At 33.1% G+C, this 27,917-nt stretch overlaps 1 protein-coding gene across 2 annotated transcripts; it reads left to right on the top strand.

The window, feature by feature from the left end:
* Positions 1–11,453: 11,453 nt before the first annotated feature.
* Positions 11,454–23,117, top strand: LOC131073916 (aldehyde dehydrogenase 1). Of its 2 annotated transcripts, XM_058010424.2 has the most exons (10): positions 11,454–12,055; positions 12,656–12,798; positions 12,890–13,043; positions 13,718–13,947; positions 14,264–14,353; positions 20,101–20,274; positions 20,367–20,504; positions 22,089–22,226; positions 22,336–22,397; positions 22,585–23,117. In XM_058010424.2, exons 1-10 carry the CDS (start codon positions 11,917–11,919, stop codon positions 22,856–22,858), a joined length of 1,542 nt encoding a protein of 513 aa, XP_057866407.2. In that variant the 5' UTR covers positions 11,454–11,916; the 3' UTR covers positions 22,859–23,117. The 2 variants fall into 2 exon arrangements, with proteins under 2 accessions (XP_057866407.2, XP_057866408.2); XM_058010425.2 differs by lacking the exon at positions 22,336–22,397 and having other exon boundaries at positions 22,585–22,761.
* The last annotated feature ends 4,800 nt before the right edge of the window (positions 23,118–27,917 follow it).

The raw sequence follows: 27,917 nt of genomic DNA, 5'->3' as shown, positions 1-27,917 counted from the left end.
ATATGATTTTGACATCATTGTATCATGACACTTTATATATATATATGAGATGATTCATCTTTGCGGAAGCTATATGCATGTGTACCTATGTGATGAGATGTTCTTATGTGATGCTTATGATATGGATGCAAATATGTATATGATGCAATGCAATATTTTTTTTATTTTTTATTTTTTTTATGTTTTATATGTGTATGCATGATGCAAATGTGAATGTAAGTAATGCAGATGAATATGATAATGCAAATATAAATTGTGCTAACAGGTGTTGTGTGCAGGATGTGATGTAGTTGTGATATCTATATGTATGTATGAGATGCTTATATGTGGTATTGTAGGTGCAGCTACATGAAATGCAAATGTTTTTGGTGTGTCATTATACTCAGTCATGTGATAGTAGGCTACACGGACTCGAGAAGGACGATGGAAGTCAATCAAGAAAGGGGGATGAAAGACAAAAGATATGAAAGTGAAAGAGCTTCTTGTGCATTATCATCATTGAGCTTTATTATGGCAAGTAGGTTATGACAATCGAGGCATATGTTTGACCCAGAAAGTCATTGTACCCGTTTGCATGGAGATAAGACAGTCACAAACAAGGAATGCCCCAGTTCATACTAGACTCACAGTGTCCTCATATCCTTGGACAAGTCATAGCATTACTAAGAGACAATCCACAGACAGCAAATGCAAATAGGTGACGATACCCCATCCTCACCTTTCTAGTCAAAGACATCCTGGAGATAGAATCTCTAGTCAAAGACATCCTGGAAAAGCTAAAAGACATGTCACCAAAAGATAAAAACAAAAGAAAACCAAGACTCGACACCAACATCTACTGTAGTCCTCAAGTTTAGTGTCTCTTGTCACTTATATAAGTCTTATTTGATTGTGGTCACAATGTTCACTTTCACAAAAAGGATAGATAGCACTGAACCATATGTTGTCTAAGTCTGTTGAAAGATTTGATTTAGTTGAAGCCCATTGTTGCTGCTGTGTCTCATTTGAAACTGACTGAATCCATGAAACTGATACTTTATTGCGGATCTGTGATGCAAATGTTTCTTTATTGCGGATTGTGCGCGGATAGACTGAAGAAAGCTGGAAGAAACTATACTCCTCAAAACATGTGATGTTCTCAGTTCCACACCCATCACTAGACGTAGGATTTGCCTTAGCCACAGATAGGGTCTGATTTGTTATGGATGGAAAGAGATGTGAAAAGGGAGGTTTATTATGAATGGCTAACCAATCTTAGGTAGATCAATAACAAACCATGATGGGACTGGGTAAGTTTATTATGGATGAATAGGTTGTGAGTGTGTGCGAAGTGAAAGGATGAAAGTGAATCCTGAAGGAGGGAGGAGCAATGTCTCTACGCATGGCGCTGGTGACCCAGTTTTCACCATGGTACTTGCCCAGGGTGCCACCGAAGTGGTTTTCACCATTGGACGAAATTATTTCTCTTTACTTTTTTCGATTTTTCAATGTTTTTTGTGTCACAAGGCGCCTGTTTGCTAGGTTTTCACCAAGTAACGATTTTTTTGTTTTATAATTTTTTTTGTATTTTCGAATTAGGATATCCTAAAGAGCTATGTGTAAAACCTGCGAAGGTGCATGCTGTTGATAGGATCCTCCAAAGGTTCACCTTCTGTAGTTGAGAGCTAATATGCCCGAGAGCCATATACTGTTATGATGATGAAAGGACCAAGCCAGTTTGGTTCAAACTTTTCCTTCTTCTCTCTGTCTTGCTGATGTTTGGGATTTTCTTTGAGAACCAAGTCACCTACCTCAAATGTGTGAGGCTTGACCTTGTGATTGTAGCTGCATTGTTCCTTGATTGAATGATGTGTAGCTTGAGTGACTGTCTTCCTTGATGAAGGAACTGAGATAGAATTACTAGCATGTGGACTACACAGACCCGTATGCGTGTCACCTAAAGAAGTTTGGGCATCCCTCATAACAAAGTCCTTCAAGGAAGCTCCATTAAAGGTCCATGATGTATCGCCGGAAGGGAATGGATGTGTGGAACAAGTGGATGAGTTATGAAGGTTTATGATTGCAAAAAGAAGTGAAAGTAGGATAGCATGATGGAGACTTAGGATCAACAAGTATGCTTTTTGACTTAAAATTTTAGAGCTTTTGCCCCCAGTTATTTTGATATTAGGGGAGATCAACTCTTGCTCTTTTTCTTTTATAGGATTTTTATCCTTGAATTTGATTTTTGTAGAGTCCAATAGCTTTTGATTTTGATTTGGACTGAAGGACTTTTCTTTATTTTTGACTTTTAGATTTTTCTTTCCAAAGCTTGATTTTTGATCCCCAATGAGTAAGGGCTTTTGTAATTCTTGTTGATCCAAGTCTAGAAGTGGAGTGGAAATGGAATGAGTGGATGAAATGGTAAGGCTATGTGAGTTCTCCAGAGGGTTGGCGATATGCTCAATAGATTCTTTGTGGGAACCACTCTTAGGACTATTGATATCAAGAGATGCTTGCACCACTAGAGGAGATTTGCATTCAGACTTAGTAGCCACAACACTAGGTGGTTCACACCCAATTCCTTGGCATTGAAAAGTGTTTGTAGGTTGTTCCTGTCGACTGAATGTGTGAGGAGATAGTGGGAGTTTCTCAACATGAAATATATACTCACCACATCCTAGGTCTTTAATCTTGAACTTTTCTTTTAGCTCTGCTTGTTTGGATGTAGAAGTTTTTAAGGATTCAGGATCCACATATGTTGATGAAGGAACAGCTTCGCGATTGATTGGGATTGTTATTTCTGATCTAGGTCACAGATTGTTGCAATATATGAATGGATTTGGATCCGCTTTGACGGTCACTTCAACTCCATTGTGTGGAAACTTGATACATCGATGATATGTAGATGGGACTGTGCTCATCTCATGAATCCATGGACGTCCTAGCAATATGTTGTATGTGAGATCAAGATCAAGTACTTGACAAACCACATCCTTTGTAACTGGCCCAACTCTGAGAGGTAAGGTGACTGTGCCCTTGGATGAATGCTCTTCATCGTCATATGCCTTGATGGTGATTTTGTTTGTAGAATTCACAGCTTTATCAGAATATCCCAATTGTTTAATTGTGCTCAATGTACAAATGTTTAGACCTGCTCCTCCATCTATCAGGACTCTTTTTATTCGATGTTTGTGTATGAAGGCTTCAATGTGTAATGGTGCATTATGTGGCTGACTTACAGAGGCATCATCAGCTTCTGTGAACGTAAGGGAGTGTGGAATGGAAAGGTATCCCACCATGGCTTGAAACTGGTCCACGTTCAGATCAGTAGGAACAACAGTATCTCTCAAGATTTTGTCAAGAATAGCTTTATGAGCGGGGGATATACGTAAGAGCTCAAGTATGGAGATTAGTGCAGGTGTCTTCCCTAACAGTTCTACAAGGTCATACTCAGGTTTAGTTGATGAAGAAGTGGTGTTTTTAGTTGAAGCACCTAGCAAAGTAATTTTACCTCGACGAGTTGTAACATGACATTCAAAGGTAGGTTCGGAAGAAGATCCAACACCTTTTAGGACAATCTTGGGTCTCTGAGTAGAATTCTCAGATGTTTTGTCCTTGATGATAATAATAGAGACGTAATTGTCCATCGAGATATTATTGATAGTTGAATCATAGTTGTAAGGTGCTCTAGTATAGTTGGCTTGGTCATCTGTGGCTTTAGCTTTTCCCTTGTCATGTTTTGGGAATGGTTCCTTAAACATCTCATGTTCTTGATTGGATGAATGTCCCTCAATCTCAATATCACCTCTATCAATGAGATCTTGTATGATGTTCTTCAATCGATGACAATTTCCTGTCTTATGACCCTTGCTCTTATGAAATTCACAATACTCATCATCATTCCACCAATTCGGCTTAACCTTTGGTTCATATGGAGGAAAATCTGGAACTGTGATTACCTTGTTTGCCACAAGCTTCTTGAAAACTGACTCAAGTGGTTCTCCCAATGGAGTGTACTTCCTTCGTGATCTAGAAGTTGTTTGAGTATTCACTTGATTGTTTGTAGAACTCAATCCAGAAAAGATCAATTTGGGTCTCACCATATTGGCATCAACAACACCATCATTAACTGTATTCTTGTTCTTATTCCAAAATCTTGGCTTGTCTTTTCCTTTAGAGTCTTCTTTGTTTTCTTTGAATATCTTAATGACTCCTTGTTCAATTAAGACCTTTTCTGTTGCTAGGCCCTTTTCAATAACATCCTTGAATGTGGACAAACAAGCTTTCCTGAGATCATAGCCAATATCCTTGTTAACGTTTTGAGTGAACATTTCTACCATTTGTTTCTGTGGGATTTCGCAAGAGCATCTGCTAGCTAGATTTCTCCATCTTTGTAAAAATGACGCAAAAGATTCTCCTTCCTTTTGCTTAATATTGCATAGAGTAGTGACTGAGATATCTATTTCTATATTGTAGGAGAAATGCTGAATGAATGCCTCTGCTAAGTCGCCCCATGACATAATACCGGGAGGTAATTGAGAAAACCATTCCATAGCTTGATTGCCTAAGCTCTGCGGGAACAACCTCATCAAATATGTTTCTTCTGCCGCTACCTCAATGCAGGCTGTGAAAAATTGTTGTATGTGTGCCTTGGGGTCTCCCTTTCCTCTATACTTGTCAAATTTTGGTGTCACAAAGTGTGCAGGAAATGGAGGCATTGGGATGCTCTTATCAAATGGATAAGGACATATATCTCTCATAGTGTATGTTGGTTTTGGTGTACTCATGTCCTCCATTTTCTTTTGTAAATCTCTTATTTGTTGCTCCAAATTTCTCTTGGGAGGAGATCTATTTCTTGTAACATACCCCGTGTTTGAAACACCCATTTGAGGAGGAGCTTGTTGCATGTATGGATGATACTGATCGTAGACATGTCCATATGGAGGTCTATATTGATGCGGCATATAGGGAGCACTTGGCATAGCTTCATGTTGAGGAACCCCATATCTATTTTGTCCATGTATACCATACTCTACAGGCATGTCATGTTCTAATGTGTTGCCCCCAAATTTGACATGGGGTTTCCTTGTGTCCAAATTTTGAGCATGCCTTTGAATGTCCAATTGTTTTGGTTGATCCATAGCTTGAGCATATCTATATGCATAAGACTTCCATAATGGTCTTCGAAGGTAAGTATCATATGTTTGAGCATGTGTATGTGGGACTTCTGGTTTTTGAAGCAAAGCTGATGGTGATTTAGGTACCATATATTGTCCTCTATTTCCTCCACTATTAGGTCTCCTTTGATCCATGTTGGAGTGAGTTTGTTGCAAAGGTTGGTTTTCCATAAGTTGAGACATGTCAAAATCATGAGGTATCTTGGCTCCACTTTGTGCCATCATGTGTAAAAAGTACTGTCTATCCCTCCTCATTATTTCTTCAACCAATCTATTGAAATGGGGATTCATAATGGATTCTTCTACATCTGCTGAATGTATTGAAAAGTTGTCCACGTTGTCATTGTGTGTAGCATTGTTGTTTGTAGTGTCTGCGTTTTCCACATTTGGAATGTTTCTATAAACATCCATGTCAGGCAATGTAGTGTGCTCAGGATTGAAAAATAAATCATTGTCATACTCATAAGAACTCATGTTTACGGACTCTTGAGCTTCTTTAGTTTCTCTCCTAGATTTTTGAAGACGGGTTTCAACCATGAACTAGGTATTGACCAAGATGTGAGAGACTAGATGAAAATGGAAAGAGTATGGAAGACCAAGAGTTGTATGGAGTGTAAATGAATCTGAGGTGTACTTGCAAATGTCCAAAGTGTAAGACCAAGTATGTATGTAGTAGAGTAGGTGTGACTTCCAAAGAGAGGATAGTTTCTCTTGATGAGGTAAGCTGACCTTGACCCTAAGTAAGACCAAATGAGACCCAAAGGTAAGAAACCTTGATGAGGGACCACTTAGCAAAGTGTTGTTGTATGTAGTGTGTTGACAAAGTATGATGAGGACAAGCAAGTGACCTTTTGACCCAAGTTTAGACAAGTATGAATGTAAAATGAGATGTGAAGCAATGATTGACTTTGTGAGACCCAAGGACAGGTTGAATGCTAGATGAAAACCTGGAGAAACAACCTAGGAAGCTCAAGAATTCCGAAACTGATTGCTCTTGTTTGTTGGACTGTAAAATTTTTCCAATTTGTGAAGTTGTTGGTTGTGACCAAATCTGAATGTTTGACTGTTTTTCGTGACAAGAGGACACAATGTTTTTGAGGACTCAATGTTTGCAAGTGTTTAGACTCAAAATGACTCCAAGAAAAGTGTGTTGTTTGATGTAAAAATGTTTTGCATACACTTGAAGACACAAAAGACACAATGTTTTGCTATTTGGTTTTGAATGTTTTGAATGTTTAAAATAAGTCAAGCATAATTCTTATGGCTGGCCAAGACAATATTTGTTGATCCCACATGGGGTTTTACCCCCGAGGCTACGCTATTCAGAGCGGATACTTAGATGCTTGACCTCACTGGCTCCACCCTCGGCACTCACTTCTCGGGTCAGCCAAGCATCAGTCCCCATGAAAACTCCCCATGGTGAACTTTGTATCTCTACTAAGAACCGTATGTGTGTGGGCCGCTACCAAAGGTCTGACCTCCTGCCCCAACAACTAGAAGGATTTGGGCCTCTAAAACAAAATGGTGCTACTAAGGGCATCCGCTCGTGTGGCCATACATGCGACACTTTTAGCTCTGTAAATACAAAAGGCTCCCAGCCGGTAGGGGTTACGCCCTACAAATGATCAAATAAATTTGATCAAACGGGTTTATGGGGAGACATAGTGTCGGTATGAACTAATCAGCACACGTTATCCATAGTTTTCACCATGAATACCGTTGTTTATAGTGGTTCGGAAGAGGTGGGTTTTCCTCGCTACCACTTGGGTCGTTCTTTTCTCACTAGTAGTCCTAATGACCACACGGGAAGACAGACCCTCTAAAGATTAAACAAAAAGAGCCTATTGCTCAAGACACAAAAGACAATGATTCAATTTTAGTGCACCAATTGAAGTGTTTGCTAGTCTATGAAAACAAGGCACACAATAAAAATCCAAAAACCCTTGCCAAGGATCTGCAACAAAGATTTATTAGTAGTTTGGATTGTTTGAAATAATCACCCCTTCCTGCAAGCACACAAGTTAGGTAAATTTTAGATCCAAAAGACTTTGTGAAATAGGGGCCTTCAATAATGCGTTTTGTTGACCAATTCAAAGATCTGATTCATCATAAAAAAGGATCACCTGTAAAATTTCAAGAGATTTCCAGAAATGTAAGAAAATCCAAAAAAATTGCTAATTTGCTCCAAAAATTAATTTTTTTATGAAAAATCATAAAAAATTCATATAAAATGAAAAATCGATCCAAAAAATCTGAAATTTTTACTGGAGAGTCTTGATGGTCTTCCAAACTTACACAAAAAATTTTCTGCAACAAATCCAAGCAGTTTGTGAGATATGAGTAAAATAATGCAAAACCCTAATTTTCAAAGATCTGATTTTTGAGGAATGATTTTGCATCAAATTTAAAATAAAAAAGAACAGATCCTGTGTATAATTTTGAGAGATTTCCAAAAATGTAAGAAAATCCAAAAAATTCGCTAATTTTCTCTCAAAATTAATTTTTTATGAAAAATCATAAAAAATTCATAAAAAATGCAAAATAGATCCAAAAAATCTGAAATTTTTACTGAATCTTTCTGATATGTTTCCTGACCTGCACAAAAAAATTTATGTCAAAATTCAAAACGGTTTGTGAGATCTGATCAAAATAAGGAAAAACCCTAATTTTTAAAGATCCGATTTTTAGGGAAATATTTTGCATCAAAATTAAAATCACAAAGAACAGATCCTATGTATAATTATGAGAGATTTCCAAAAATATAAGAAAATCCAAAAAATTCTCTCATTTGCTCTCAAAATTAATTTTTTATGAAAAATCATAAAAAATTCATAGAAAATGAAAATGTGCTCCAAAAATTCTAAATTTTGGCTTGAGAGCTCTTGATACTTTCTTCAACCTGCAAAAAAGATTTGGTGCAAAATTTCGTAGCCGTTTGTGAGATATGATCGAATCTCTCAAAGGTCTTGATTTTGTGTCCAAAACCCTAGCTACACAAGGTTATTCTCCAAATTGTTTTACAAAATAGCAATATAGGGTTAGAAAAATCTGCAAAAAAAACATAGATCTAAGAAAAATCCATGTCCCACGGGGCGTGCCAAAATGTGTATGGTGAAAATGAATAACAATAATAACAATATTGAAAGGCTAAATGAATTCAACCACAAAATCCTAGCCTAACAATCAACAAAGATCCACCATAACATATGAAGATTACCTAAGACAATGCAAATCAAATGAAATCACAAAGATTATACCATCACATGTCCAATAGGGTTTGGATCTCCATTCTTCCTATCTCCATTGATCTTGCTTGATATATATTTGCTCTCAGATTTTTATATGCACAAGAGCTCAACAAAGAACGTAATGTGGTTGCAAGTAGGATCGTAGTGTAGTCGAGTCCTCCAAATTGTCAATTAGGCTGAGTGATTAGGGTTTGATAATGAAGAAAGCATCTTCTTAAATAGAAGACACAATATGAAATGGAGGGTTAAGATTGAGAGGTGTAAAAAGAGAGGTCGGCTAGGATTAGAGGGTAGGTAAAAGAAATACCAAAATAATGAAAGAGGTAGGTAGTGTAGGAATTAAGAGATGAATGACATGTGTCATGTGTAGAAAAAGCTAATGAATTAATTAAATAAATAAAGATTTATTTAATAAATAGAAGAAGTAGGATAATTAAATAAATAAAAATATTTATTTAATTTAGGAAAAGGATAATTTAAATAAATAAATGTATTTATTTAAATGAGAAATAAGGCTAGAAGAGGATAAATGAATTAATTAAATAAATAAAGATTTATTTAATTAATAGAAGAATTAGGTTTAGATAATTAAATAAATAAAATATTTATTTAATTAGACATGACAATTTTGGGTGTCTACAATTACTACTATGTTCGTGTTATCACCTTTATGCACCCAACCTTCATAGATTGAGCACTTAGAGCACCTTGCCAAGATCGTGAGCACACATGCAATCCTTCAACAAAATACACATCATTGCATCAAGAAAACTACACATTTGTGCTACATTTGGTTTGCATTTGTTGTGTTTGTTGTAGTTTTCTTTCATCCTATCATGACGTTGCTTTAATTTGTGATTTTGAATGTTCTTAACTTGTTTATTGCATTTCGTTGAGATCACTTTTCCTTGCACACAAAAAGATCAACAATGAGTTGCAAAGGGATTTTCATCATACACTCCTCCTAGCATTAGACAATCCTCAAATTTGCCATCTACTTAAAGGTTTATAGGAAGCTTCAACATCAACAATTGTCTATTTCAAAAGAATAGATTTATATTCCTTTGGAAGATTACATGAGCCAACTTCCTTAAACGGGCAAGAGGGAACTTTAAAAACACCCTCTCAAGCAAGAACATTGACCAAAAAAATTAAGATTAAAAATGAAGGAACTATCCACAAACAAAATTAAAAAAATCAATCGTCTTATGTATTTACATTTCACATGTTATAATAAGAAAAAAAATGTTTACATTTTTCATCTTATTATCAGATGAGCTTTCAACATTATCATCCAAACAACTACTTATCTCTAATTTTACCTTAAAACAATTTTCATTTATTCATATACCCTTAACATTCACCCAAGCATCATTTTTCTAAGGTTGGGTTCACATGGAGGAGGCTTCCTAAAAAAAATCAGTGGATGTTGTTGAAGTTTTTTCGAATCATTTTAAAGTGGGTGGTCACACGAATTTTGTAGAGCAGTTTAAACTTAAAAGTTTAAGCCCCAAAATTTATCAAAGTTGGTGATTTCATGAATTTTATTATTTAACATAATTAATTCAACATAGTAAAAAATATACTATAGCAAAAAAATTAATTGGTAAAATTGAAAATTCAACAAGAAAAAAGCCTAAGCTAATGGGACAATTTATAGACCCACCCCTCACCTTTTCCACCAGCTCAAATCTACAATCCTAAAAAGTTAAGGCTACAACTTATTTTTTGGGAAGAGATTTCAATTAATCCATAGCCAAAAAAAAATTATTCATGGGACCTCTTGGGGCGTGTCCCATGGAAGGGGCTTCCTAAAAAGTAGAGAGTTGAAGCTATTGCAACTTTTTTCCCCATGTCCCCATGTCCCCATGCGGTTGCTCAATATTTTTAGGAATTATTTGTGAAACAACTGGACCCATTAATATTTATCTTTGGAGCCTATTTGTAAACAAAACATTTTGACTTTGTATTAATACTATTAATACTAATTTGTGCATTTAAAATTTGGAATAGTATTAATATTAATTTGTGCATTAAGCAATCAATGCTTATTTCTAGCCCCCACTTTTCTTCAATGGTTATTTCAAATTCCTAAACAATAACTGTTCCACCAAAATAGGGAAAGATTCTAAATTGAAAATAGAGTTAAAAGAGCCTCATGCCCCATTAGAAATAAACAACCACTCCTTATAGACATATGGCTTCACCATTTTTTCCCCTCTCCTTTCTATTTGCAACAAATATCACTAATAATCTCATTTATAAAAAAATAATTAAATAAATTTCATTTTCATTTTCCCTCAATTTTTTTTTGGCAAGATTCATCTTTTTTTTGGTGGGAATCAAACTCAATAATAGACAAGTGACAAACAATATTCCTAGGATTCATCTTCTTTTTGGTGGGAATTAAACTCAAATAATTGACAAGTGGCAAACAATATTCCTAAGTTGTTGGGGCAATTTCTAGTTCGGGCAATTTGGAATCTTTTCCTAGTTTTGTGGAGCAGCTGGTGCTTAAAATGACACATAGCTTCACCAATTTTTTTCCTTTCCTTTTTATTTGCTTTAAATTTTGCTTCTAAATTTTATATGTAAAAAATATTATTAAAAATTTCATTTAAAAGTGTCATTTAAGAAGACCCTTAAAAATAAGCACAATTTTTTTGTGCATGGGGCCACCAGCTCCACAAATTATTACACAAAAAGTAGAACAGCAGCTACTAGCCAAAATAAGCTAAGCAGCGGCATAGAGACCTGCCCTTAAACCCTCCATAAAACCCTCACCTAAAACCATATTTACTTATCCAATACCAAAATTTTCTCTGATTTGTACTATATTTTTCAAACTTTTGAGGCCTTTCCTTTCATGCATTTTTCCTCTCTTTTCTGGCCAATTCAAATTCATCCTCACAAAGATTGTGAAACTTCTCGCAAGTCACGAAAACGTGGAGTTGACATCGATGAGCCTGCACTCCTCAATTCTTATCTCAACGAAAACTTCGCTTTCCCAAATATTTTTAAAAGAAAAAAATTAGGTTTTCGATAAGGCCAACCACATATATAAAAATTGTATGGAAGACTTTAATTTTTAAAGAAAATATACAGTTGATATATTGTTTTTTTCACAATTTTAAACGAGTCAAACAAATAAATCAATCTAGAAGCTGTTACTTTCGAGTTTTCAACCATCTATCACGACATCAATAGATTAAAAAATGTTTGCTGTCCGTTTCCTTCGCCGTTACATTTATTACAGATTCTGAAATCGGTTTGGAAATCTAATTTTGGAAAGAGACTGTCTTTTTCAAGATTGTTTTTTCCTATGAGATTGTATTGCTTTTATATTGGAAAGATTGTTTTCTCCAACACATGAGAAAGATTGTTTTCTCCAACACATGAGAAAGAAGATAAGGAGTGTTTTTACCCCACCTCTTTATTTATATGAACGGCCTTGAATTAATTTCCTCGTCTGGGAATTGTGATTTGCAGTGAGAAAGAGAGAAATTATCTTCATGGCATCTACTAAATCTAATGGAACTGTAGCAGGGACTTGGAAATTAATGATGGAGGATGGTCAGCCCATTAAATCTCCAATCACAGTGAAATATACAAAGCTCTTCATCAATGGAGAGTTTGTTGATTCAGTTTCAGGTAATGTGTATATATGTTTCTTGTTATAATTTCTTATTTTCACTCATTAGAACCAGCCTCTGAGTTCATATGGTAGTCTCTGATTCCAGTAAATTTTGTGTCTATCATGTAAGTTTGTACAGTCTTAGATATTACGAATGATTTATTAAGATATTAATTTCAGTTAATTTCACAGTATGTTAGATTTATGTGATATTTAATGAGGAATTTACAGTGGAGTTTTTTAGTCAAATTTATTGACTCACTGTTTGACTTACAACTTCATGAGAAAAGTGGTTAAAATCTATTTCTGGGTATGAATAGTCCAATTATCTATATCCAGTTAACTATATTGATAAATGGGTTCTTATGAATCTCGTGAAAACTACAATTAATTATTTATGAAACATTTTTCTGATTAAAATTTTTAAGTTATGATCCCTAAAAATATTTTAACACGGTAATCAAACTATCTTTTCCTATGTTTTATGCCATTGAAATATATGACAGAATTAACTTGAATGAGTTCTTTGTTTATCAGTCTGGATTTTTATATGTGCATAACATATGAATCAAATTAAATTAATTGTGTGTGGATGGTTATAATGAATTGATGTGCAGGGAAAACATTTGAGACATTTGATCCAAGAACAGAGGAAGTAATAACGAGTGTATCAGAAGCCACCACAGAAGATGTTGATTTGGCTGTCAAAGCAGCTCGGGCTGCCTTTGACCATGGACCATGGCCTCGCATGTCTGGTCAAGTTAGCTCTCTCACTCATCATCAGGCAAAACTATTTTTACAAAAAATAATAATAATAAATCATAACCCAGCAAATATTTTTGTGATTCTAGGAGAGGGGCCGCATACTGAACAAGTATGCAGATTTGATTCAAGAACATTGTGAGCAACTTGCAACACTGGAAACGTGGGACGGAGGAAAACCTCTGGATATTGTCAAACATTTTGACATGCAGGAGGCACTTGGCATTCTTCGCTACTATACAGGTCCACCTACTTAATATGTTTTTACAATCTATAGTATTTCTTATTGCTGTTTCTAAGTTTTATTGTCTGTTTTTTCATAGATCACTGTATGATCCATCATAAGATGTTATAGAGGTAAAAAATTAAAAAAATAATTATATATCTGTTGAATTAGATTCAACCCCTTAATTGCTATCCCAAAAATATGGGGGTCAAGGGCACTTATGCTCCCGACCAATAAGGGAGGAGGCTGAGGGGTGAGCTTTTATCCAGTTCCATTTTCCCTCTAGCCCGGGGTTGGGTTGGAGCCGGAGGATGAGATTTGTAATGGTCCATGGATCAATTAGGGTTCTAAAATAGAAACTTTTTGTCTGAATTTTTAGTAGGTTATTATTAGCATTCTAACAAAATTATGGAGCAAGCGCAATTTTGGGGTTCTAAAATAGAAACTTTTTGTCTGTTTTATCAGAGTTACTGACTCCCTGAAATTTTTAGTAGGTTATTATTAGGATCCCATTGTAACTTACTTCTCTAACAAAATTATGAGGCTAAATCCAATATTGTAAAATATATTTGTTGAGCTTAACTGACTAATCTTCAGATATCTTTTATTGATGTGAATAATGTGAAAATTGTCTACAAATAACTTTTAAAATCTATAACACAGTTTCTCACATAATGTTCAATTGTTTCAGGATATGCTGATAAAATCCATGGGCTGACATTGAAAATGAATGGGCCATACCAAGGATATACATTACAGGAACCCATTGGAGTATGTGGTCAGATTATACCCTGGAACTTTCCCCTAATCATGTTTTTCCTGAAGATCAGCCCTGCTCTGGCCTGTGGATGCACAGTAGTCATCAAACCTGCAGAGCTGACTCCCTTAACTGCACTTTACTGTGCCCATTTATCTATTGAGGTATGTGAAACGATAACTGCAGACTGCAGATGACCTTTTTTTTAGCAGACAGCTCCTAGATTCAACTATGAATTAAAGATATGCACTAAGCTAGAAATTATCTTATCAATAATTAGTTAAAATAGTGACCAACCCACATTAAATTAAATTTGAAACCCTTTTATCTTAAGTATTCAATGGAAAATGTGGAAAACAGAATGATGTTAAAAATTATTTTCGCATATGTAAAATTTAATTGTATTTTCTTCAGCATGGATTTTAGAGTTGAACCAGAAACAATGAGAAATAATAATTGATCTGCCTCTAATTTATACAGGCTGGAATACCTCCTGGTGTCATTAATGTGCTCCCTGGTTTTGGGGAAACTGCTGGCGCTGCCATAAGCAGTCATATGGATATTGATAAGGTGAGTTGTATACGTATTGATAAAATATGTTACAAAAATTTCATGTTATACATTTTATTAAGTTTAGCAAAGGTGAAGAAGTTCATTTTGTTTGTTTGAAAATTTATGGATTAGATTATGTTAAAAAATAGTATTATAATAATTTGATTCATCATTATATAATGATAATTGTATTAAAAAAATTTATAAATATTGAAATGAAATTTGGATTGATAAAAATCAAGTTTTCAGTCTAAAAACGGTATCAAAGCCTAGTGTCTAATAATCAGTGATTCATAGATCCACCAAAGAATTAAATTTATTATTCTAGCCAATTATCAGCTTAAACTAACAAGCATAAAAGCCTCAAACAATACCAGTCTCTACAGAGTTCTTCAATTTAGTAGATTTTTCAGCTGGAGGATGAGCATTCCTCTGTTGAGGAGAATTCTTCTTCTTTGTCACTTCCATCCATTTCTGTTCCGGTGGAGAAGAAGCTGGCATGCCATATTGCAGGGAGATTGGGCGCTCTGTTTTGTAGCTTGAATTTTCATGTTTAAAATTCTGCACCTCCCTTTAGCACCCAAGAACGTTATGCTTCTTAAGCCATCTTGTCAGACTCATGCTTGCATTCATCATGGTTCTCTATCCTAGAGGTAAGGACCAGAGCTGGAGATGCCAGCTGTTGAGATCTGTGGAATGATTCGACACTGTTCAAAACCAACCCACCAAACAAGTTTCATGGATATACCCCAAATTTTATGAAAACCTTTCTATTACAATGGAAAGCCACCTGGCCTCAAGCAAAATAACCCTTGCATCTGAAATTCATTTTTTCACAATCCACTGGCTTCCTTCAAATTTTGTCAGATCTTATTTACAGTCTCATTTGCCAGACAAACAAAATTTTCCCAACGATTGTCAAACCTTAAGAGCTCCAACAGTGAAGTAGCAAATAAGGCAATCTACTCCATATTAGACCATACCTGTTAGGCTTGCTACAGGGATCAAAAGATCGGAACCGGGGTCTAATGCACGTATGTTGTTCTTCAAAACCCAAGCGCCAGACTTCATAATATAACTCCTCGTCCTTTACAGAGTCAAATTCAAGAATCAAATACCCTCGAGCAAAAGAAAAAATTGTTACTTCACCTTCCAGAAAGGGCTTCCAAGACCTGGCGAACCACTGATGAAGCTGTGTCTGTTTAGGTCAATAGTTGTTAAATTTGCATCTATGGGCATGCTTAGTCAACTAACCCTCTTGCTCAGAAGCCTGAGAATCCATAATTATTTCCAGAATACATTTAAGAAAGTTCGAGTTCATATGAATATTTTCAAATCGGCTAAGGTATCAAAATTCCCACGGCCTGAGTAAGAATTAGGCGCAATGCAAGAAAAAGCCCTATTTGTAGTTCCCTTCTTAAGATCGGCCGAGCGAGGGCACTGGCCCGGAAGCAGATGACAGATAGATATCAAAAGAAACCCTATCTTCATACAAAACTTATCATCTATGTTCAAATTAACTGCACTACAGCCTTTAACGGAGGAAGACCTACCATTGCTTAACTCCTTTCCTGAACAATCATCATATATATTGCTTGGCTCTGTACCAATGGTGGGAGGGCGAACAGAGGAAGTCCATGAACGAGACTAGTTCATAAAGGCTCTACTTTTAGAGTATTAGCATAACTGGTTCGAAGTCTTTATATGTCATCATTTTATTATGTGGTTCAAATGTCATATTGTTTAATGATGACATTCTATCCGTTTCATAGATTAATGGTCTCATGGACTTCATTAAAACTCATTCATTCATTCATTGATCTTGATGTGTAGAAATGTTTCTCAGCCTACTCATTAGGTGATTTTTCACCTCTCTGTTCCACATCTAAGATGGTGTGAGCTGGTTCTTAATTGGCTATCAACATTTTTGCTTTCTATTTAATATTTATCCTTATATAGTGATTTTGCTCATAATTACACATGGGATTAAATTTCCTGACATAATATTTCCTTTTTTGCATAAGTTGTTTTGTCCAAATTACAATTTTGACTTTTTCTCTCACATGCCTTTTGATTTACACATTTATGTTTAAGCACTCTTGCATGTTAGTTCCCCATTTATTCAACCCCTTGTTATTTTTCTTCACCCTCATGGTAGGCATATAAAAACTGCGCCTTAATCACTAAATCTTTTTTTATTCAATTCACAACTCTCAACTTAATAAACCATCATCGTGATGAGGAATCCATGCCACCACTCAAAAATCTTACACTAAAATGTGGTGAGCTCTTGATGTTAGGGTCATCCCTAGATCCAAACCTGAACATCTAGGGTTCATTCATGATGACCTTGCCTACGTATCTAATTTGGGAAATCAAAAGCTTTGTAGTTTGCACACCAATGTTAGAGGTGGTTCATTCTCTCCTCTTATATGAGATATCTAATCTCGTTTTTATGTTAGAGGTAATCCATTCGCTCCTCTTGTATGAGATATCTGATATCGCTTTTAACTCATGACTATTAATTAAGGCTATCATCTTAGTTCAATTATAATACAATGATAACAATTTGATATCAAATGTTGATTTTATACCAATAAAAATCATCCTCACAAATTCACACAAAGGTCATATAATTCCATAATCCCAAATTCACATACATTAATTGTCTTTAATCATACATCACATAATTACACTTAGAATACTGACTAGCTCATACACACATCGCAAGTACAACAATGACTCATACACATAAAAAGTACATTAACGACTAGCTTATACACATCATAAGTACAATAGTGACTAGTTCATATGCACATCACATATACCACAATGATTAGCTCCAAAACATGCCACATATATCCAGTGTGAATGATCCTCACAATATATCACATGCCCACACAAAGAACAACTATTGAAGTGGAAATCAATCTAACCTACTACATGCATGATCTCACACTTGATTCACAATCACATAAGCTTGTAAATATATCTCACTTGGAAAAGGAATGTTGATGCATCCTACACAACATCATGGGTCCCATCATTTTGTAATATGCCAACTAGGAATGCAACCCAATCTGATGGTTTTGGTTTGCTTTCAAATCTTTGCCCAAAGAATTTGCTTTTTTTGGTTTTTAAGTGAATTTTTTATGTTTTTTAGTTTTGGGGGGTTTTTGCTTGATTTTGCTAATGAAGAATTACAAATTGAATACAATACATGAAAGAACAATAGACTCATTTGAAAACTTGGAGTTCTGAATTTATTAATAAAGGAGCCCCCAAGTGTTGTAAATCACTCCTAAGTGTTTTATTCTCCTAGCATATAATTATCAAAAACAATTGAATGAAGAAATAATAGACCAGGTACTATATTCTGATTCTTGCCAAGAGAAGTCTCCATAATTAACCAATTTTCCCCAATGAAATGTTGATTTAGTCCAAGTATGCTATGATTTCTCTAAATGAACCCCTGATTTGTCTTTATTATCTCCCAACAATGAATTCTCAAACAAATTATGATCCTAAAACCCTTCGATTTATTTATTTGGCTTCATAGGCCAAGTATGGATGGTATGGTCCTCCTGGACCAACATCATTTGGCATCTATCTTGCTGGAAATGTCCTTCATTTTATTCAAAATTTGTTGATGTTGTCTCAGACTTGCTGTAGATGTAAAATCTCCTCCAAATATTAACCCCAAATGGCTTGAAAGAGGATCCTTCAATGCTACAAGTGTGTGGGTTTCCGTCCAAACACTGTAGAAGATTGAGAGTTTATGTTCCCAGCCTGAAATTCCAATCAAGCTTGCAAACTAATCTCCAAGATGCAAAATGATCTCCAAATGCCTTTTTAAAAAGCTCCAAACCCTAGGTTGTCAAATTTAGGGTTTCCATGTTTTCAACTTATTATTTTTAATAAAATTTATGCCTCTCTTTAAAAATTGACCCCTTAGGCATTATACTTTATTATTATAATGTTTTCCCCTTTATGCATTTCTCCTCCAAATTCCAACCAAGCTATACCCTCAAGTAAGCATTTTTTGTTAATTCAAACCTACATTTTGAATCGAAGTTGATTTTTCTGAAAAACTATTAATATTATACCATTGGATACTCACATTTACCAATTTACCCTTACAAGGTTCCTAAGCACCATGCACCAAATACCACACTTGGTAGTCAAATGCACCACCTATTTTAAAATATTTTAAATGCATATGCCATGATAGTTACCACATGACAAGGTGTAAAATCACATCCAATAATTGGTTTATGGGAGATAGTAATAACTAGATACCACAAATTTTTATTGTGGAGTCTATTTTCCTTTATAACTCATATACCAATTTTTTTTTTCTTAGGATTAGCCAACCATTCCCACAAGCTTAAAAGTTGACTAAACAAGTTCAAGGCAATCACATTCATACCAAGAGACCAACATAGTTATGGGTAGTTACTAATGCAATGCAATAAGAGTCAAGTAAGCTTCATAGGCCTAAAGTTTGAACCATGTTTTGATACCAACATAAGAACCTCACCCATCAATCGCTACAATTTGTTTCCAGTTCACTTATGTTGATGAAGAGGAATGGGGTTCACTAGTCTAAACTTGCAAACTAGAAATCAAACCAATTCACATCAACCTACATTGGAGAAATAATCAATAGGCTCAACTACAAACTCTTGGGAGAGCTAGGCACAATGGCATATTACTTCCTTGCTAAGTGATTGATATGATTGGATAAGATAAAATGATGAAATGCAAGAACTAGCTCTAATGATGCAAAATTGATAGCAATCAACATAAACAATAAGGTACATAATAAGATATGTTGACTTTGAGAATAGATTTGGAAACAGATAAAAAAGGAACACGTTTATGCAATTTGAGCCCCAAAATGCTAAACTATGTGGCTAATCATCCTAGTCCTAAAGGTGTCTAATGCAAATATTGTGAACAAATTTGGATCAAGATGTCGCACAAATTATCTCCCTAAAATTCCATCAGAAAAGTGTCAAACTATGTGGCTAAGCCACATTGTCTAGGGCTTTTTTTCTTTTTCAAAGTTTGGATCTCTTTGTCTTAGTTTGTACTTTCTAAATATATAATCCTTCCCTATCAAATTTGAAACATGCACACCCAAGAGATAGAAAAATGGTGCTGGGCTATATAGGAGTTTATCTAAGCCAAACCCCAAGTTGGAATTAACCCTACAACAATGATAGATAGAAAAAAAGAGTTTACTCCTATAGGTTTGAAGCTAAAAACCTTAAGGAAATTTGCTAAATTGAAATGTTATACTCTTGCTTACAAATCTCCTTGCATTGAAGTCTTCATGAAAGGTTGATTTTTTATTTTATTTTATTGGACCTTGCCCCATTTGGACTATTAGTGTGTGATTCTATATCCACCCACCCCTTTTTGCTGAAATATGTACTTTTATTCTCTCATTAATAAAATTGTTGACACCTATTCATCAAAAAATATTTATTAAATATTATTATAAAATTTTATAATAAATTTAAAAGTTTTTGGATTTTAATCAAAATTGTTTTAGTATCAAATTATTACGGAATATTTTATTTTAATTTCATTTATTTTTTTAATATAAAAAAATTGTTTATTTTTTATAAAGTACTTTTGAGCATCATGTTTAATCTTTTAATTATTTCAAAAGTATTTCAAACGATGTAGGTAAGAGTTAACATTTTTTATGGTGTTACATTTTGTTATCATAAAATTAATATTATATATTTTATTAGATCGCATTTACAGGATCAACTAAAGTGGGGAGATTAATCATGGAGGCTATTGCAAAGAGTAACCTAAAGGATGTGACATTAGAACTTGGTGGAAAATCACCTCTCATTGTCATGGATGATTTTGATATCGATCAAGCTGTGGAAATAGCAAACTTTGGTGCATTTATAAACATGGTGTGTAGATTTTTAAACACTGACTTCATTAATGGTATCATTTAGTATTTAATCATATGAATAAATTATAATTAACTCTTTTAATTTTGTAGGGGCAAGTGTGCCTAGCAAGTTCAAGGGTGTTTGTTCAAGAAAGTATATATGATGAATTTGTAAGGAAACTGGCTGAAAGAGCAAAAAAGCAAGTAATAGGTGACCCATTTAAAGGAGGAGTACAACATGGACCTCAGGTACTTTACTACCACTATTATATTATTATTATTATTATTTATTATCATAATATCAACAAAATAGTTACTCTAAATAATTAAAATTATATTAATATCAAATTTTGAAGTGATGGTATTGTTTTTATGTAATAATTAATTTAATTACTGTTACTTTTATTTATGTAAACATGATAGTAAGATAACGCCACCTATCATACATATAATATAGAATAAATCCATATAAGTTGATAAGGTTGTACTAAAAAAGTAGTATATAGTGCTCAAATTAAGGTTTATTTATAATCAAATTATTAATATAAAAAGAGTGGTAAAATAAGGGTATAATAAGATTGGGTATTTATTCATTGAAAATAGGTTGACACAAAATAATAATGACTCAAAAGATTGCAATGAATAAAAAATCATTTGGAAAGCCTTCTAAATCTAAAATGATTTAAATGTGAGATTCAAATTTTGTTTCTAAAATTCAAAGAAAAATAGATATTTATTTCCTCTTAAAAAGTACTTTTTAATTCTTTCAACCTATAGATTTCTGAATGAATATTTGTCTTCTCCTTTATTTTTCCCCTAAATTCAAAGAAAAATAGATATTAAATAGATATTTATTTCCTCTTAAAAAGCACTTTTTAATTCTTTCAACCTATAGATTTCTGAATGAATATTTGTCTTCTCCTTTATTATTTTTCCCCTGCCACTTTTATCTTAGGATTTATTAGGTTTAGGCTTTGTATTTTCAAACCAACATGCATTTGGCAACTCAAAAGCATAATGTTTTCAATATAATTTCACTTTCTTTTCTTTTTTTTTTCAAATTTATATGAATTATCATTAACTTAATTTTAAAAGATGAAGAGAGTTTTTAGATAGAACTTTCAAGATTGTAAACATGTATTTTTTTCTATTATCATTAGATTACTTATATTTATATTTTGGAATTCCTTTTATGTACTATGACAAAACCAATATTGTGGTTATAGATGGTATTGGAATTCAATTTGTGATTAGCTCTTAGCCTTGTCCTTTACCCATCCTTACTTCATCTTGTCTTGGATTTACCAATGGCTCTCACTATTGCATTGATTTTGATTGGGATAATGTAAAAAATTATTTGTTGACATTGGAGACCTTTTAAAGGAGACATTTTTTATGTATGATTGTGCTCTAACATCTAGGTCTAGATAAGGTTCTCATAACACATATTTTTGTATTGTAATATTGTATATTGAAGATATATATGTTAAAGATTTTTTAATATTATTGATTTTAGATTTGATTTATTTACTTCATTTGACTAATCTCTCAATACTTCAAAGTGACTAGTTCAAGAATGTGTTGAATCACCAAATTGTGTTTTTGAAACACACAATTTTTTTATATCATAATCCAAAACTACTTGCATCACTTTCTTAGTGTTTACTTACTCAACATTCATTTTTTTTACTTTTCTAATTCATATGTTAAATGTTGAGGCTTTTTAAACTTTTATTTAGTGTGATAATAAGATTGGAAAAATTCACAATAATTTGTGAAAAGTGTTTATAAATAAATTTCACATATTGAATTTTTATACATTTGTTTTTGTAGATTAACAAGGCTCAATTTGACAAAATATTGAAATACATTCAATATGGCAAGATAGATGGAGCTAATCTATTATTAGGTGGTCATTCGTTTGATGGAAAGGGATTTTATATTGAACCTACAATTTTCATTGATGTTGAGGTGATGTATAAACAAACTATATTGTTTAAATTAATTTTTTAATTTGATGTTGCATTGTCAACATGCAATGGATTGAGTAAATGACACTATATAATACAATATGATGCAGGATAATATGAGGATTGCACAAGATGAGATATTTGGTCCAGTTGTGTCTATATTAAAGTTCAAGTAAGAATGTTTATAGAAAGATTAAAATATGATTTTTCTAATCTATTAATTAATATTGTGCAAATATTATATTTTTTAAAATGTTAAACTAGTGTAATGAACAAGTAAAAATTGATCCAACTTTTCGTTTCATAATGTTGGTATTATTTTGTTATTTAACAAGTCCTATATAATTTGATTGGTGCAGGACTATAGAAGAAGTAATAGAGAGAGGAAATAAGACAATATATGGTCTTGCGGCTGGAGTTTTAACTAAAAATATAAATATAGCTAATAGAGTTGCAAGATCTCTTCGTGCAGGAACTGTCTGGATAAATTGTTACCTTGTAAGTGCCCCTGATTGGGCACTTGGAGGGTACAAGATGAGTGGAATTGGAAGAGAGTCTGGATCTTATGGCCTTCAAAATTATTTACAAGTCAAAAGTGTGATTACTCCTCTTCATGAGTCACCATGGATATGAGAACATCAAAGCATGTGTATTGTATATATCTTCTTTAATGCATTGGATGGTGTTTGTTGGATATATAGAGTAACGTACTATGATGTAATATCGTCAAGTCACTCCCTTATATAGTTCATATTTTATGTGTGTCATCCTTAGGATATGTTCCACTTGATATGTAGGAGGGGATACTAATGTGTCATAGGATCCATGTGATTCTTAACTTACATTATGTGTCAATTTATTTTGTTGTTAATAAAAATGTTATTTTAGATAATTTTTTCCTCTTTTCCAATCAAGTTCTCACACTTACTCTATTTTGTGAATATTATTTCCTTTATACTGATATAGAGCTATACTTACTCTTATATTTAAAGATTAAAAATAATATTGAAAATGTGACTAGAGGGTAGGTGGATTAAGATAGTTCAAGATGTTTGAAGAGAAAATGGTATAAATCTTGAGAAAAAAGTAAATGGGTCTTAAATTATAATTTTTCAATTCACTCTCTAATTTCCATTGGCATGCTTATCTTAGATAAATCTACATAAAAGATGTCAACATATATCTTTTTGGTGACATCCTTTTTTTAATCAATTAAAATTATTTAAGTGAAATATACACCTTTAAAATGGTATCTCTTGACATCTTTATAATAGATAGTATAGTAGTTTATTTTTCATAAATATAATAATGAATTAAAAAATTATAAATAATAAAAATATACTTACTCTATTTTTTTAATGTCCTTCCAAAATCAAGTATTACTATCTACAAATATAAACCTCGAAAGAATAAAATAAAATACCTTTTTAGTAGTTATGGACATGTTTCTATTATAATTCCTTAAAAAGCAAAGTTCACTTTTTTTATTTTATTTTTTTATTTATGTTCTCTCTGAAAAGTGTTTCTTCAAGTTTCCAAAAGATACTTCTAATTTTAAAAATAAAATCTTATCAATATTTGTTATTCTTTATTTTTCTATTTTAAAGTTTTTATGTAGTTATGAACATGTTTCTATTATAATTCCTTAAAAAACTCTAAGTTCACTTTTTCAATTTTATTTTTTGATTTATGTTCTCTCTAAAAGTGTCTCTTAAAGTTTCGAAAAGATACTTCTAATTTTAAAGTTAAAATCTTATCAATATTTGTTATTCTTTATTTTTCTATTTTTAAGTTTTTATGTACATGAGCTTTGAGCTTCATCCCTTTGTGATTGTAGAACTCCTCTGCATCAACAATACATCTAATATTATTCTTCTAATAAATAATAATGTAAAAAAAAATGTCATTCATGCTTTATAATATAGAATATTACATAACTATTTAGAAGTATATAATATATATTAAAGATAATTATTTTTTAATTTTCATATTGAGTACACATGACATATGTCTTATGGCATAAGACATGTTGAGCTAGCCAAATCTGGCATAATCTAAATACACCTAAAAATTACTATGTCCTCATCATTTCTTTTTCTTTTCTTGAGATTGAGTTTTTGGTAGCGACATCCACTTGTGAATCCATTATCTAACCATTCTCAATTGAGGAAATATAATGAAAGTCATTTGGAGTTCTTACAAGACATGGATTTTCTAATTGATAATAAAAAATATGTGATTGCTTTTCTTAGAGATTATTAGTTGGTTAGATGTAAATCATGGTATGTCTTTAATTTTTTTTTTCACATGTATAAAAATTATTAGATATCTTCAAAGGACTACTTTATTAGGTTGATTCATACATTGTAAGACAATATTGACTTATGTGCCAAGGAACTTGTGTAGTGTTTGTAGGTGGAACTTTATCAACATTTGCTAAGCTAAATCATTTATGGCACTTCTTACCTCAATGCATTTGGAGTGTGGTGGAGCTATTATGGACGTTTAATAATAGCTAGTTGTAGTTATTATTGGCTATCAAAATAAGAATTCCTCACCCCCCATAAGCATCCAATTGATCTACATTGGCATCATCATAATATTTAGGTGTACCTTCATGTTCTTGGTATCCTTTCTCTTCATCACGCGGAACTACAAAATCACAATTGGTTTGATCATGAGAAATGTCACATATGTCACACCAAAATGAATCTTGTTGAAGATTCCCATGATCCCTCCTTATAGGATGAGGGGTGTGTTTCTCTTGGTGTCCTTTGTTTGGATTCCTTAGTACCACTTGTTTTTCATTTCATATTGGTTTCTTGTACCAATCATAATTATAAGGTTTTTTATGCAAACTTTGAACCTCTTTAAAATATGTAGGATCATAACTCAAAGTTGTTTTTTCATTCTTTGCAACCTTGTACAAGAGATCCATCATAGCTCCCATCAACTTGTCCACTTTATCTTTAACTATGAGAGGATTGCTAGAAGTTGTTGTATTTGGTTTCAACAATTTTACATTAGCCCTTTTTTGTCTTTCCCAAAGTAACTTTAGATTTCTCTCTATGTTGATCTCCATGGCATAGGTTTCTCTCAAGGTCCAATAGGTCTTGTGTCTCAAAAAATATCCCAACATTGAAACAAATGCTCATCAATTTATAACAAGACACATAGACTTGCTTGGTCTCACTTGGGGGAGGCACTTTCCTCATTGTTATAATGAACATGTTGAAATAACAAAACAAACTCATTTAGCCCCTTTTTGATGGTATTTAGCTCATGAATTACAAATTTTGGGCCCTTTATTATCCATATATCAATCGAAACACTCTCATAAACTCATCATATGAGTCATTGTTGCTATTTAGAATAATTTTGTACCATTCCTTTGCTCTTTTTTCAAGTGAATACACAAACAATTTTATCATGAGATTGTCATCTTCTATCTCATGTTCTTCATTGACATCAATTAAATGTCTCAAGTGAACTTCACCAATGATTGCATTATTACCTTGAAATTTTAACACATTTCCTCTAGTCTCTCTAAAAATTTGATTAGGATAATTAGGAATGCCAAGTGCCTTTTATCTTTCTAGTCCCAAAGTAGAAAATCTTTGATCATGTCTTCTAGGGTTAATCCTAACATTTGTACTATATTTTGTTTTGTTGGGGGGGGGTTCTTATATTGTTGCACATTAGGTAGTAGTAGTTGTAAATTAGGTGCTTTGAGCATCTTGTGGAACATCTTGAGGTTCGATATTGTTGTATTGATGAGCAATATTTTTATGTTGAGGGACATTCTATTGAGCTTGTTGGGCAATATTTTGGTTTTGATTTAATTGTAGGGCCTACTAAGCTAGTTGGGCTTGTTGTATTGCAATTTGTGCCTTTTTAAAATCAATAAGATCAATTTTGTTGTATTACAATATGTTGCATTTCTCTAAGATGATCAATAAGATCAATGTGTTGATCAAGTTCTCTTTCTCCATGTTCATATTTTCCATCAACAATTAGGGTTAACATCTTGAAATGGAGAATTTGATTTTTGTTTAGAAATCTAAGGAGTATCACATCTACCTTCCCTTTGATTTCTTAGAGGTGGAAGCAAAGATGCATTGACACTTATAACGTATGTACTAGGATTCATTTCTTTTTTATATTTAGAATGACCACATCTAATGGTTATCCTAGTAATTCTGACCCAATTATCTACTAAACCATCTAACGTTTATTGATCATAACCTTTTGATGTAGACCTTCTACTTGAGGTAACTACTCTTTCAAAATTTCTTGAATTATGCAAAGGTGACTTGAATTTTTAGCTCTCCATTGAATGCATGTCACTTTCTTGCATTAAAAAGAGAAGCTTTAAGAAAATATTAAATTTTAAGGTGCTAATCTCTTTCCATTATTTATCTCTAGAAATAAAATTATGGATCTTCCCTAACATAGTTGCCACTCCTTAAAGGAGAAAATAGTCACAACCAACAAACTTCTTATGTTACAAACCAAAGACTAATAGCTTCCTAGGTGCAGTTTGGTCACTAAGCGATCTAAAGTCTTCTAGTTGATTCTTGATAGAAGCTCCCGAACAATGACACCATTTTGTTGTAATGAGTTGATGGGCTATCAAACTCAATACACAACAAAATGAAAATGGAAAACTCTTCCAATTATCAAGGTTCTAAAAATATTCATTTTCTTTCATTACCTTGACAACGATTTGATTTGAGTTGTAAAACAAAATCTTTAAGGATTGGTAATTTTCCAAGTTGCAAAGGTGCCAAACCTAGGAAGATCACCACAAATTTGTCTCTAGGATGGTGGCAAAGGGCCAAATGTTGAGGTGGGTAAGACCTCCATTTTTGGTTTTTTAAGGTGAAGGGGGGTTTCCTTGAGGTGCTAAATATATTTCACCACATGAGTACAACAATTACCTTGACACAAATCATACCCATTTTAATATTGTACTCCTATTTTGGTTGTCACTTCATGCCTATATGGTAGTTTAATCACTTCATAAAAACCCATTATGTTGTTACAAAAATTCAAACTTGATAGTAGGACACACGCAAAATAAAAATTTAAAGGATGTTTAATTTGATTGAACTTTAGTATTTTGAGGATGGTGGTGAGAGAAAACTACAACATATTGGTGTCTTAATCCAAGAAGATAGAAAGGTCTCTAGTTTGAGTCATGTTACACCATAATAGTAAACAAAGGTAATGCATTAACCAATACACTATAAAAGACTATCTTCTAAAATGCACATACAATCCAGGATTTACTCATTCATTCGAGAAAATAATAGATGGTTGCATAATCTTAAATTGGTCTACTTAGTGATCCATGAATATGTTCATGGATTCCCTTTATTATGCTAAGAAGATTCTTTGTAAAGAATTTATGAGGGTTTTACAAACATCTGATTGAAAAACTAGACAAAATACAACAAAAAATGTATAAGATATGCATGGAGACACTCAACTAAAATTGATTCTACCTTTAATCACCCTATCTTTATTGTTTATACAATTCTAAAGTTGATTCTACCTTTAATCACCCTATCTTCATTGTTTATACAATTCTATTACAAACTTGCGTAAACCTAGATCAATACAAAGCTAAAATACTATACCTAGAACTAGAATTGTGAAAAAAAATTACTAGCTTTGCAAGTGCTATCTC

Source organism: Cryptomeria japonica, chromosome 9 (assembly GCF_030272615.1).
Source record: "Cryptomeria japonica chromosome 9, Sugi_1.0, whole genome shotgun sequence".
Taxonomy (NCBI): Eukaryota; Viridiplantae; Streptophyta; class Pinopsida; order Cupressales; family Cupressaceae; genus Cryptomeria; species Cryptomeria japonica.
The sequence above is the reverse complement of the archived record's forward strand: the minus strand, read 5'-3'. Positions and strand labels throughout refer to the sequence as shown.

Excerpts from the sequence above, each read along its gene's own strand:
- LOC131073916 (XM_058010424.2), top strand. The coding sequence starts at position 11,917 with ATGGCATCTACTAAATCTAATGGAACTGTAGCAGGGACTTGGAAATTA. Across the intron at positions 13,948-14,263 it reads GTGCCCATTTATCTATTGAG|GCTGGAATACCTCCTGGTGT; the intron begins GTATGTGAAACG and ends TAATTTATACAG. Across the intron at positions 22,398-22,584 it reads GTGTCTATATTAAAGTTCAA|GACTATAGAAGAAGTAATAG; the intron begins GTAAGAATGTTT and ends TGATTGGTGCAG.